Source organism: Cynara cardunculus, assembly GCF_001531365.2.
Source record: "Cynara cardunculus var. scolymus isolate 2C chromosome LG 8, CcrdV1, whole genome shotgun sequence".
In the NCBI taxonomy this organism is placed as follows: Eukaryota; Viridiplantae; Streptophyta; class Magnoliopsida; order Asterales; family Asteraceae; genus Cynara; species Cynara cardunculus.
The window spans coordinates 12879959-12894617 of record NC_037535.1 but is presented as its reverse complement, the minus strand read 5'-3'; the positions used below and the strand labels follow the sequence as shown (position 1 = coordinate 12894617).

Below are 14659 nucleotides of genomic sequence, written 5' to 3'. Positions count from 1 at the left end.
TAGGGCTGATGTCAATACTTCGAGCCAACATGACATCCTCCCGGGGGATCCGTATGATTTTGTTTACAATAGTATTCCTAGAAAACATCGTGTCTTGAAAGAACAAAATCCATGTGAATTTTGTGGAGTAAAACGGTTTAAATTTGAATTCCCTTCCTTTTGTTGCATGAAAGGGAAAATGAAATTAGCATACTCACCCATTCCTGAGGAGTTATAAGTCTTTTCTCATCGCAATCTAAATTAGGCGAAATGTTTAGGCACAACTTACGGGCATATAATACGAACTTTTCGTTCACGTCAATGGGTGTAAACTTGGATAGTTCAATGGCGAACATGACATACGGAGTATATACATTTCGTGCGCATGGGGCTGTATATCATAAAATTGATCAGTTCGTGTCGAGGGATGGACAACCCAGGTACTTACAGTTGTACTTTTATGATTCAGAAACAGAGTTATCGCATAGACTCCAGTGGCCAAATCTTGATAGAAAAGTCGTTGAAATTTTGACTCGTGTTCTTTCTATGAACCCATATGTGAGAACATTTTGAAGCCTTGGTGAGCTCGGACCACTCGATAGCTACAGATTCACTTTGAATACTTCAGTGGTACTTGACCAAAGGGTGTACAACCGACCGACCACATCAGAGGTTTGAATACAAGTATTTGATTTATCCTTTTTGAAATATAATTAGATACATACACTAAATTAATTGAGTTCTATAATTATGTTAGGTTGCTGGTATTTGGGTTGAAAGCAATGACAACATAACTGCATACAAGAGAAGTATTGTTGTGTATGGGAGGTCTAATTATAGCCAAAATATTCAATATTACTTCAGCTGTTATGACCCGTTGTCCTATCCTTTGTTCTTTCCCAACGGTGAACCTGGATGGCATTCTAATATACCTAGACATGGAGTGTGCATGAATCAAAGTGTTAATGATGATGAAAACATGGAGGAAGATTTAGAAGATACATACCATGTTGCAATATTTATGTTTTAATTAAGGTAACAAATATATGCTTAAACATACATGTCATCATTTTATATTTATTTCATAAAATACACACTACGTAGAGGTTGATGTGAGAGGCAACAAGAATACTGTGATGATGAGGGAATACTATTGTTATAAGTTCCAGATTCGTTCGAACGACAATGTGCTTCTATTGGGGGGAAGGTTGTTACAACAATTCATGGTAGATATCTACATCAAGATTGAGACTTCCCGTTTAGATTTTTGTCAGAAAAACCAAGCCAAAATAAGAGCAGATTTATACCAAGGTGTTGTGGATTGCGTCAATGCCGGTGAGGTGATGCCAAGTAGAATCGGACAACGGGTTGTGTTGCCTGGAAGTTTCATCGGAGGACCACGTGACATGCGGCGATGATTTCTTGATGCCACGACTTTAGTGCAAGATGATGGGAAGCCCGATATATTCCTTACAATGACGTTAAATCCGAAGTGGCCTGAAATCCTTAGAGAGCTGTTGCCGGGTCAGACCACACCTGATCGGCCAGACCTTGTTGCAAGAGTTTTTTTGTGCGAAACTAGAGGATATGAAAGACCAACTCTTCAAAAAGCACATCCTCGGTAAAGTCGGGGCATATGTTTATGTCATCGAGTTTCAAAAGCGTGGTTTGCTGCATGCCCATTTTCTTCTGATAATGACACCCGAACACAAAATGACCAATCCAGATCATTATGACAAGAGTGTATGTGCTGAAATTCCGGACCCAACCAGGTATCCCCAAATGCGCGAACTGGTCGTGCAACACATGATGCATGGTCCTTGCGGTCATTTACGACCGTCCAGTCCTTGTATGCAAGGTGAGCCAAAAAAATGTCATTTCAGATATCCCAAACAGTTCAATGACAAGACGATGTAGGCTGAGGACTCATATCCATTATATCAACGAAGAAATAGTGGAATTAATGTGAATGTACATGGCAACATCTTGGATAATAGATGGATGGTCCCGTATAACCCGAAGCTGTTAATGATGTTTAATTGTCATATCAATGTTGAGGCTTGCTCGAGTATAACATCTGTGAAGTATGTCTTCAAGTATGTTTACAAGGGTCACGACAAACATGTTGTTCATATCGATTCAGAGGAAGAAAGGGTCGTTATTAACGAAATTAGAAGGTTCCAAGATGCACGTTATGTCTCCCCTCCCGAAGTGATATGGCGGATTTTTAGTTTCACACTTTCCCAAATTCACCCTTACGTGATGGCGTTACAACTCCATCTCCCTAACAAACAGATGGTTAGGTTTAGAGATGGTGATATAATGACAGATATTGTCGATGGAGAGAGAGATAAGCGAACGATGCTGACTGCATTTTTTGATAGGAATAGAACAGACATTAGTGCAAGACAATATTTGTACAAAGAATTTCCAAAACACTACACATGGAATTGGAGCACACGTCGATGGAATCCCCGACAAAGAGGATCAATGAAAGGCCGACTTGTGTCTGCAAATCCAGCTGAGGGAGAGCGGTTCTACCTACGCCTACTTTTGTCTCATATTACTGGGCCTACTTGCTTTGAAGATCTATATAGTTTTAACGGCTTACTGCACCCTACATTTTGCGAAGCATCTCTTGAGAGAGGGCTAATAAAGAACGATGATAACTTATCCCAATGTCTTGGAGAGACCTCCTTATTTCAATTTCCGGCTGCTCTTAGGAGGTTATTTGCCACGATGTTGATTTATTGTGATCCAGGAGATGTTCGCAAGTTATGTGATGACCACTATGATTCACTCTCTGAAGATTATACGCGACAATGTGAAAGTGCTAATCGAGTTCGTAATTTGGTTCTAACTGATATCCTCGTTTTTCTACAGTCTATGGGTAAGAGTCTTGTTGATTTTTTCTTTCTTCCAATGGTTGATGCAAATTAAAATTTTCAATCTGGAGAATTTCGTGAGGTACAAGAGGAATTCTCTATAGTTGTGGAAGATGAACACTTGCGTGCCCGAGACTCTTTGAATTCTGACCTGAAATACGCATATGATGAGATCATGAGGCACGTAGACGAGGATTGTCCAAGAGTGTTCTTTATAGATGGTCCTGGTGGAACCAGGAAGACTTTTTTGTACAAAGCTTTGCTTGCCAACATCCGTTCACGTGGTCTTATTGCTCTCGCAACCGCTTCGTCGGGTGTCGCTGCCAATAACATGCCTTGAGGGAGAACAACTCACTCTAGATTCAAAATTCCTCTCAACCTTGATAATAACTCAATGTGCAACATAAGAAAACAAAGTGGGGCTGCTAAATTGATTCGAGATGCAAAAATAATCACATGGGACGAAGCGTCGATGGCAAAGAGCCAAGCAGTGAAGGCGCTCGATTGAACAATGTGAGACATCATAAGGGTGGCACTCCCATTCGGCGGAAAGATAATGGTTTTGGGGGGTGATTTTAGAAAAGTATTACCGATCGTGAGGCGTGGAACCCAAGCACAGATTGTAGGTTCTAGCTTACGGATGTCACCTCTTTGGGCAACGATTAAAAAGATACGGTTAACGCTCAATATGAGAGCACGCACTGATCCGTGGTTTTCAGAATTTTTATTAAGAKTCRGTKATGGARATGAAGAARCGGTGGAYGAAAGCTTTATTCRCATACCGGATGACATGACCATTCCCTATGCTGATAAAGGTAAGTCAAAAGATGCGTTGATTGACGCAATCTTTCCATCTCTGCAAATCAACGGAGCTGATTCCGATAATATCATTTAGAGGGCGATATTGTCAACTAAAAACGAGAATGTCGACGAGATTAATGATCAGTTGATCGACAAGTTTTCTGGTGATGAAAAATATACTACAGCTTCGACGAAGCAAAAGATGATAAGAACAACATCTATCCAATGGAGTTCTTAAATTCTTTAACTGTTAGTGGTTTGCCTCCTCATTACCTTCGTCTTAAGATTGGATGCCCAATAATACTGTTACGAAATATAGATCCCTCGAATGGATTGTGTAATGGCAGTAGATTGATATGCAGAGGCTTTCAACAGAACGTCATCGATGCAGAAATAGTTGTTGGTCAGCATGCTGTAAAGAGAGTATTTCTGTCGAGAATTCCCTTATGTCCGTCCGAAGACAACATGTTCCCATTTAAGTTGAAAAGAAAACAGTTTCCAATTCGGCTTAGTTTTTCTATGACAATCAATAAAGCTCAAGGCCAAACAATTCCGAATGTAGGTGTTTATCTACCGGAATCAGTTTTCTCACATGGGCAACTTTACGTGGCGTTGTCCAGACGGATATCACGGGGGAATACGAAGGTGTTAGTGAAGTCTGTTAAAAAATTCAATCGTGTCAGAGTCTACACCTCAAACGTCGTCTATCAAGAAGTTTTACGTAATGAATAAGGTATAATCAACAATTATATTATTATACATTTTGTACCATATGTTTATATTAAAACCATTGCGCCGTTTTTGCAGGAAATATTTACGGATGAGTGCATCACGAAAAGCAAACAACAGTTTGAATACATGGATGAACATTATTTTACGAACGATTGTATTTCTTTGTTCATTCAAGAATTTCAAGTTTTGTAATGAGCTCTGAGTAGATAGTTTCAGAAACCTGACATATGTGCAATTTTCTTTTCATTCGATCTTGCTAACAAACAAAATTGGCCTTCAACTTTATATATTAGTTGACTTGTAAAATAACCACACAAACTCATGATTCAAAGCCAAACTAATGTTTTCGAATTGTGATTTACCCGCGCTGCATCGTGCGGGTACACTACTAGTATGTATATATATATATATATTATATATATATATATATATATATATTGATTTTGGTTTATTGAATCTTTCGTTTGAACCTTTTGCTATTTGATTAAAATGTGTCTCGTATGAATTTGGTTATGAAACTTGTGAACTATATTGAAATTGATTTTTATGAACGACATTCGGGTAAGTGGCATATGTTTTAGTTTTCATTGTTTTTTGAACAACCAAATTAATGGGCACATTATTTGGGATGCCTTCTATGGAGATTTTATAGTTGGCGTCCTGCAGGTGAACTCGGTCTACCGGGTTAGGTCCACCGGGTTAGGTTCAATAGTGGCTTACATGAACCCATCTTGTGAACTAGGCCGATTTTATTGGCTCTAGGGAGGATGGATCGATCCTAGGATTATCCACCATGTTACCGTGGTTAAATTTAGGTGAGGACTTGTGGTGTGTGCCGCACGCCGGCTCGATAGTTCCTGCGGTTTGGCCACCCCACGAACATTACAGGAATTAATAGATTTTGTTTAAATGATATTTTGAAATGAGATTTGTGAAACGTCTTGATTTTCTATGAATTCAGTTTAACCAAATTGTAAGTCTTTCGTTTTATTATCGATGTTACTTATTATTATTTCAAGTTTATATTATAATCTGCTCACTGAGCCCTTTGCTCAATCATGTTCGTGTTTTCTGACACGACATGTTCCAAGTGATACTAATAGGGATGGGACTTGAGATCGAGTGTTTGACTTTTGGAGTTTGTAAACTCGTTTATAGATGTATAATACTCTAAACTTATAAATAGTTTCTATAATGTTTAGGTTGTAAAACATGCTTTAAAAGTTAATTTATGTTTGGAGTTTATTAGTAGCTCTGTAATATTTGTCTTTGATTTAAGTCCCGTTAATGACACCGCCCGTTCAGGATCATATGGACGGGGGATGTTACATGAATAAGAACAATTTATAAAATGAAAAAAGAAATCAAGTGATGGAGAAAGCGAAAAAAAGTTTACTTGAAAAAAGAATTTGTTCAATAATAATGGTTTGTAAAATGAAGAATACATCAAATAATAGAGAAGAAGAAAAATAGATTTATTGTTGGACAAATAATGGAGAAGCACATGGAAGGATTTGGAGGTTTCAGTTCCAAGAATAAAGATGAAAAGGTTGGAGGTTAAACTTTTTAAAATTACCAAACAATCTTATCCTAATGAATTTTATGTTTTAAATATAGGGATGAAAAGGTCTTTTCCAATAACTGTTTCGAATTCTGATTTTCATGTCGTTTTATTTTAGAATGTCTAGACGTGGTCGCCCATGCAAATTCAGATCTCAACTTTAGGGTAACCCATATCCCAACCCCAATCCAATGGAGGGTGAAAGTGAGGCAAATATTGCTAATGTCTTGGTTGTTCCAGATCTGTATCGGGTCCGTTTGGCTACTTATATGTTCGAGAAAGAAACCAATAACTGGTAGGAAGCTTGCATTCAAACTGATCCGTCTATTAAAGACTTGTCTTGGGATAATTTCAAAGAGTTTTTCTTCAAACAATACTTCACCTTGGATGATCGTGATGCCTATGTGTGAGAATATGCTACTATCCAGCATGGCGAGGAAGAAACAGTTGCCGACTACATGGCATATTTTCTTAAATTTTCTCGTTTTGCAAAAAACACGGCAGGCACTCAAGTCCAACAAGATGACAAATTTAAATGGACTCTTAACTTTAGGTATAAGAATCATCTCTTGAATTATCCTTTCAATATTGTTACTGAGGTGGCCGACGCAGTGAAGAATATTGATCGGTCACAACAACAATGGTTAACTTCATGCTTTTGACAATAACAGACGTGTACCTGAATCTTTTCGAAGCATTGACACAAATAAAAGCTCAAGTCACTTCATTGACACAAATAAAAGCTCAAGTAACTTCATGCCACGACTTCCGGTGTTGTCTATTAGTGAGAGTCAAAATGTTTCTAGCCATGAATATATGATCGATGCAATCTTCGACATCGATCGGGTCCATGCCTAAAGATGACCGATTCCTGTTTCAATTGTCGAGAAGAAGGTCACATGGCCAAAGATTGTCCTAAAACTCATATCCGAACTGACAAAGGAAAAGGAAAACAACCAAGTACTAGTGGACGAGTGTTTGCATTACCTAGCAATAAATCTTAAGCGGGTATGATTTCGGGTCATATTAAATTAATTGATTTATCTGTTTATGCTTTGTTTGATAGCGGTGTTACACACTTAGTTGTTTCTGAACAATTAGAATTCCGGTTAAAATCGTATGAGCAAACCACCAAATTTCCAATGGAAGTATCTACCCCAATGGGTGGTTCAATCTATGTGCTAACTCATTTTTCCAACTGTCGTTGCTTATTGGGGATTGCATACGAGATATCAGTCTACAACCAATGCATATGTCTCACTTCAATTTAATATTAGGTATGGACTGGTTGTCACGTCACCGGGGAAACTATAGACTGTAATGTCAAACAAATATTGTTTGGACATATTGACAACCCAGAGGCAATCTTCCAAAGAGGTATTCCAAGAGAAGTTGTTTGTGCGGTAGTCTCTATTACTGTGAAATAGTATACGTGGCAAAGCAATGAAAGTTTTCTTCCTACTATACAAGATCCCGAACAGGTATTTCCTACTTCTACAGCCATACCCGTTGTTTCTGAATATCTTGATGTGTTTCCCAACGATCTACCGGGTATACCACCAGTACATAAGTCAAATTTACCATCTAGTCCCGGGAGCTTCTCTTATTTCCAAGGCTCCCTACCGAATGGCTCTAACTGAAATGAAAGAGCTTAAAACTTAACTCGATGATCTATTAAAGAAAGGTTCTGGGGAGCTCCAGTTCTCTTCGTTAAAAAGAAAGATGGTACGATGCGTCTTTGTGTTGATTATTGGGAACTTAATAAAGTAACGATCCATAACAATTATCCATTGCCGAGAATCAATGATTTATTTGATCAATTACAAGGGGCATGATACTTTTCCAAAATTGATCTTCGATCCGGATGCCATCAACTTCGTATTCGAGATTGTGATATTCCAAAAACCGCATTTAGAACTCGCTATGGGCACTATGAATTCTTAGTAATGGCTTTCGGGCTAACAAACTCTCCAGCGGTCTTTATGGATCTTATGAATCGACTTTTCAAAGATTATCTCGACGAATTTGTTATCGTGTTTATTGATGACATCTTGATTTACTCGAAGTCAAGAAAGCAACATCATCAACATCTTCAAATCGTTTTGGAGACTCTTCGAATGAAAGAGTTATATGCAAAATTTTCCAAATGTGAATTATGGCTCGATCAAGTTTCTTTTCTCAGTCGCATAATCTCCGCTAAAGGGGTCAAAGTCGATCCGGATCACTAATTGGTCATGACCTACGAACGTATCTGAAATTCGTGGTTTTTTGGGTCTGGCTAGTTACTACAAACGGTTGTGTGTCCCACAATATGATCAATCTTCATATATCATCATGAAACTATGGCAAGAACACTTAGAACATAATGAACAAGTAGAGAGGAAAAGCCAAATAGTCAACCCTTTCTATTTCACTCTCAATATATGTATGTTTACAATTAAGCTCTTACTCTTCTCTCTTACCACTACAAGACAAGATAAGACCTATTTATAGGTCAACTATTAAAGCTCTAGTCAAAGTCAACAATTACATACAAATTCAAACTAACTAAAATACAATTATAAGCTTTTCAAGACGAATACAATTTAACACTAAAATTCAATCCTAACATTCTCTTCCTTGTATTTAGGCTTGAAAGAATTTGCGCTCTTTGAATTTCTTTTGAACTTTGACGCTTTAAGGTCTTTATGACTTCTTGAAATCTTCAAAACAATCTTCTAACATTCTCTGCTTTATGATCTTCAGATAATCTTTTGTTGAGAAAATCTTCCAACATTCTCCCCTCGAATGTGAAACAAAAACGATCTTTTCTTTTCACAATGAAGAACAATAATAGTAACAGTCTTTAGAAATAATCTTCAAGATATGATCTTCAAAGAATTTCTTCAGATAAACATTTACAAACATTCTCCCCATCAAAGAATTTCTTTAGATAAAAAAATTCACGAACATTCTTTCCAAAATTAACATTCTTTCAGTAAACTCTTGTAAAGATGAGATCTTCACATTCAACTTCCCTCAAACACTGTAGCACAAGAATAATCTTCAGTCATTGCATTCACACTCTTTTGAGTCCTTTGCCAGTTCCCAATCTTTATATCATACTCCCCCTTGATCTTTATATCATACTCCCCTTATATCATTCAAAATTGATTATTTCATTCATTATATCATACTCCCTCTTATAATTAAATGAGAATCATTAGCATCATACATCAGAATGAATGAAATTTTCAACGAGAGCCGTCAGTTCATAAAATTGTAAGCAGATCTTTTCAAATTCACTTGTATAATCTTGTCAGATTTATAAAGATGGGAAAATAACAACCAATTTTAACATATGAAATGGTTTTCAATCTTATAAAAGATTGTCCTGTGAATATAACAAATATACTCAGTACAAAAATTGTACTTCATATATGAGACTTTTTTAGGTTCATCTCACCGGGACTTCTATTCAATCATCGATATCTTATAAAAGTATATATATGAATGTTACGGCAAAATAACATATAAATTTACAAAATATGTAGTGTAGAAAAATAAAGCAACATATGCTTCTATTTAGGCTCAAAAAGATAAATCGTGTAGACTACACAAATTTATCAGACTCAAATCATGATCAAAAAGACTTGAAGGGGGGACATATATCCTTCTATAGGCAAAAATTTTGAAATGATACCCTTATTTCCATGTCTTCCAGCTACTTTATCGCCTACTTTATATATCAAATTTCTCTAAATGAGAAACTAAGAGAATGTGAGCTGCGTGCCCCAAGTGTTATTGAAACACTTATTTGTTAATAGATAAATGAGTAGCTGGTGGGGTTGTGACAAGAATTGGTTTGGGCTTTGCCTTTTTCAATATTAGTCTCGAAAGAATTGAGAACTAATACATTTCATGGTTTGCCCGGTTTTTAGAGATTTAGAACAGGATTCTGTTTATTCTTTTAATCCTGACACAACTCTCATCAATTCTTTTGGCTCACAACAACTACCCCTCTCTGTTTCATTTTAAGCTCTGCACACAAACCCATTTTGAGTTTAAGCTCACTCAGATATGGTTGTCCTCATGGGAAGGTTTGGCATTCTGACATTCCATTGTGGTATTTCTGTAAAGCACTCAGTCCCTCCTTAAATAACAGTATGCTCAAATGATCACAAACAGTTGATCAAAATATTATTACTATGATGCACAATGATCAGATTAAAATTGATCAAGAAAAAATATAGCGTTTAAGCATAATCAACAATCAAGGAGTGATGTTCAAAAATCAGATTATTCAATGAATGTGAGAAAAGTGAATGAAAATGTGTAAGAACAAGTTTTTAGATTCTGATAAACAAAGAATAATTAAATGTGTATCAATCAAAGTAAAAGAATATCAGAAAACTACTTTCATTACAAATGAGCGTATTATCACCGAAAATGATTTTCATATAAGAGATATGATAATAACGATTTGAATAATAGCTGAAACAGGTATTAGAATTATGTACGATAAGAAATTACGCAAGTAAAATCTTAAGAAATACCTGCTCAGAGAATGTACTCGTTTCAGAAATCAATTCCAAATCCGAAAACATTTACTAAAATTTTCCAGAGACTCCCCTAAGAAAATAGATTATAGTAATATTTCATTTCAGCTCAAAATAAAAAAATGAAAACATTTTTGGCACAGGTCTTGAACTGTGTTGTTCAGAAGCCATATACAATTCAGCACGGGTCCTGAACCATTGTGTTCAGAAACCACATTTATTTCAGCACGGGTCCTAAACTGTTGTATTCAGAAACCATAATCATTTTAGCATGGGTCCTAAATTGTTGTGTTTAGAAACCACATTTGGAAAGTATACAAACTTCCCCTGCATTTGTGCATCATAAACATGATTTTCTGATCTGCACAATAATGACACACCTGCAAAATTAGATCAAACAAATTTTCGTACCCAAACGAACTTGAGTCCTTCTTTGTTAGTATCAAGTTGGGGTATATTGTAGCTGCCAAACCATCTATTTCTATTAGATGTTTTCTCTTTAGCACGTTTAACAGGTTGATCAGCTATACAATAAGATCCATACCAGTTGTTATCATACCTGTTATAATTTTTCCAGCTCTTCTGATAGTTGTTGTCTCCATACCATCTGTTGTACCTATTCCTGTTGACAAACTCAGTGGTTTTGCATGTGGAGCACATGATTCTTCTCTTGCTAAGATTGATTAGATCATTAGTGGATCTCACAATACAAGGAAGAATAGGGTTAGTAACAACAGAGTTACGAGATGAAACAAAATCAGCTTTATTAACCCAAACATTTTTAACTTTTGAATGTTAGGTGATCAATAACATACCCTTGATAATATTGATTTGAAGAACGAAAATAGTTCTTAGAAACAATTGATTTAGGACTACTTGAATAACTGTTAGATTTAGAACAGTCATAAACGCTGGTTTTACAGTGTGATGGAGAACCAGTTGAGCTTTGAGCTCTACAAAAAATGTCTTTTACTTTCTTTAATAACTGGTCTCTTTCATCAGCAACTAAATCGTACTTCTTTTTCAGCTCAGTTCTCATGTTCAATTCAGTTTCAAGTTCTGCCTTTAGATCAGACAATTTCTTTGAAGTATCCAGAAGTTTATTTTCTAACTCCTTCTTCAACTTTTCAAACAATTTCCTTTCCTTCTCAAACTTCTTTCTTTCTTCATCTGAACTTCCCTTATCATTCTCAGAAGCAATGTCGAGCCACTTCTTCTTTTCTACAAGCTCTTTAGCAATTGCTGCTTGTTTCTTAACAGTGTTTTTCTTTTCAAGAGCAAACAATCTCTTGTCTTCATCTAGTGCTTTATGCTTTTGTTCAGCACTATTAAGCAATTTCACATTCTTGCTCAGGCATTCTTCTTTAATCTCTTTCTTCTATTTATCAACCTTGGCACGTTCCAAAATGATAAGTCGTTCAAAATAAGAGATTTGCTTTAAAAGCATTTTAGCATTAAACTCCAGAGAGTTAATCTTATTCTCAAAAGATTTTCGTTCAGAATCAAATCTTTTCTCAACTTCTATTATCCTTATCTTTTGTTTCTCCAAAACTTTTCTTTTAGCATTTGAAACCTTCTCAGCTTCTAAAATTATTTCTTCTCTTTCTCAATCACTATCCTCTAAGCAATCAAATTATTCTCAGTTTCTAAAACCTTATTTTTCTCCCTCTCCAATAACTTTCTTTCATCAATCAATTCACTTTTAGATTTACTATGTTTATCTGTTAAGTCCTCAATCTGTTTGTTCAGTTTCAAATTTTCCTGTGAATCTAAAGCATTATTCATTAATTCATCCAAATTTTCTTGTAATCCTTCTTATCTTCCTCTTTTATTTCATTATAATTAGTTAAACGAATAGTCCAATACCTGTTCTTGTTAAGCTCTAAAGTCAGTTTATCGTATTTCTCTTTAAGTTCCCTGTATTCTCTCTCGTAAAAAGCTGCCATTAAAAAATTTAACGACTGATCAGAAGAATCTATGCAGTATTGAAATCAGACATAAAAATCACAATCTAAAGATATTACACCGTTAAGATCAGTATATGCGAAAAATCTCAGAAAAACTCAAAAACTACTTAGATTAAAAAAATTTAGTGAAAACAATTAAAATAAGTAAAAACAGTCAAAAATTGTTAAAACTGTTCAAAACAACTCACAAAATCAGTTCACAATTCAAAACAGTTCAAAATCAGCAACTTTGATGAAAATCAGATAAAATCAATGAAAAACCAGATAAAACAGATAAGAATAAATAAAATCTGAAATCAAGATAAATTTTTTTTTTAAAAAAATCAACTTTTATCAAAATATGCTAAAAAAATCGGACAAAATGAGAAATTGGCTAAGTATGGAAGTTAAAATCGGACAAGGCTATGTAAGAGGTTGGCTTAAATCGCTTATGACTATGAGCGAGGAACACAAATCCGTATAAGCCTTTGGCCTAGGAAGCAAGCAATCTGGACACCTTGTTACTGAGGAAGTATGCGAGGAACACAAGTAGCTGGCCGAGGTTGGTGCTAATCCTGACACGGGGTCGAGCAAGGATGGTCGAGGATGCACTAAATGGACAAGGGATACACAAGGAAAGTAAATCGCTTGGCGGAGGAATCAAATCCGGACACTGTGATGTCCGAGGAAGGATACGAGGAATGATCAAGTCGCGACCAAGTCTGAATCCGGGTAACTTTGTTGAGCGATAAATGAGGGAGCTCGGATGAAGGCTTGTGTGATTTTGTGCCTAATACGGATGACTTGATGACCGGGGTAGGCTACAAGGATTCAAATCCGGCTAAGGCAATATCCGAATAACAAGATTGAAAAAACGGCTTAAGTCTAAATCCGGCTATGATCGATTTATATCAAATCCGCCTAACCCTTGTGCGATTTAAACCAAGTCCGGTTGAACCTTTGCAAGATTTAAGCTAAACAAAAATGGTTAAGTATAGAGTTCGGATGCAAGAATGTGTGATTTTATGAACAAATTTTGGCTAAGTCTAGAAACCAAACACCATATTGAGTGATTTAGTTCATAAATTCGATCAAAAACATGTCAAAAACACAAAATCATCAACTTTTTAATAAAAATTTGGATCAAAATCTGACTTTTTATGAAAAAATTCAAGAACATTAAACTTTTAAAAATCACAAATTTCAACAAATCTTGAAAACGAACGATCAAATCACGAAATTTTGTGATTAACAAAGATTCACTAAACAATTATGCACACAATGATCATCATTTTAACATCAAAACATGAAAATTTGAAAGGTTTACGAAAAAAATTTGATGAAAAAAATGAAGAACACTAGATGAACATGATGAACAGTTGAGAAATTTCCAGAAAAAAATCTTCAAAAGATGATTTATTCCACTGAATTCACTGCATTCCAGCTCTGATACCAATTGTGTGTCCCACAATATGATCAATCTTTATTAACATCTATGAATCAATGGCAATCTTCATATAAACATCAAGAACATGAAGAACACGTAGAGAGGAAGAGTCAAACAGTCAACCCTTTTTATTTCACTCTCAATATACGTACGTTTACAATTAAGCTCTCACTCTTTTATACACAAGAAGACAAAACTATTTATAGGTCAAACAAAGTAAGCTCTAGTCAAAGTCAACAATACTTACAAAGTCAAACAACTCTATAAATACAATTATAAAACTTTCAAGACGAATACAATTTAACTCTAAAATTCAAACCCAACATTCTCCTCCTTTGTATATACAGGCTTGAAAGAATTTGCGCTCCTTGAATTCCTTTTGAACTTTGACGCTTTAAGTTCTTTATGACTTCTTGAAATCTTCAAAACAATCTTCTAACATTATCTGCTTTATGATCTTTAGATAATCTTTTGTTTAGAAAATCTTCCAACATACTTCCCTCGAATGTAGAACAAAAACGATCTTCTCTTTTCACAATGAAGAACAATAACAATAACAGTCTTCAGAAATAATCTTCAAGATATGATCTTCAAAGAATTTCTTCAGATAAACATTCACTAACATTCTCCCCATCAAAGAATTTCTTCAGATAAAAAAATTCACGAACATTCTTCCCAAAATTAACATTCTTTCAGTAAACTCTTGTAAAGATGAGATCTTCACATTCAACTTCCCTCAAACACTGTAGCACAAGAATAATCTTCAGTCA

General features: G+C 35.6%; 1 protein-coding gene across 1 annotated transcript; it reads left to right on the top strand.

Annotated features, from left to right (window-relative positions):
* Positions 1 to 1454: 1454 nt before the first annotated feature.
* On the top strand, positions 1455 to 3204 carry LOC112516192. Its single transcript, XM_025123213.1, has 4 exons — positions 1455 to 1541; positions 1752 to 1837; positions 1977 to 2869; positions 2969 to 3204. The coding sequence occupies exons 1-4, from the start codon at positions 1455 to 1457 to the stop codon at positions 3202 to 3204; spliced, it is 1302 nt and encodes a 433-aa protein (XP_024978981.1).
* The last annotated feature ends 11455 nt before the right edge of the window (positions 3205 to 14659 follow it).

Coding starts and splice junctions, on each gene's coding strand:
- LOC112516192 (XM_025123213.1), top strand. CDS start 1,455: ATGACGTTAAATCCGAAGTGGCCTGAAATCCTTAGAGAGCTGTTGCCG. Junction 1,838..1,976: donor GTCCAGTCCTTGTATGCAAG/GTGAGCCAAAAA, acceptor CTTGGATAATAG/ATGGATGGTCCCGTATAACC. Junction 2,870..2,968: donor CGTTTTTCTACAGTCTATGG/GTAAGAGTCTTG, acceptor AATTCTCTATAG/TTGTGGAAGATGAACACTTG.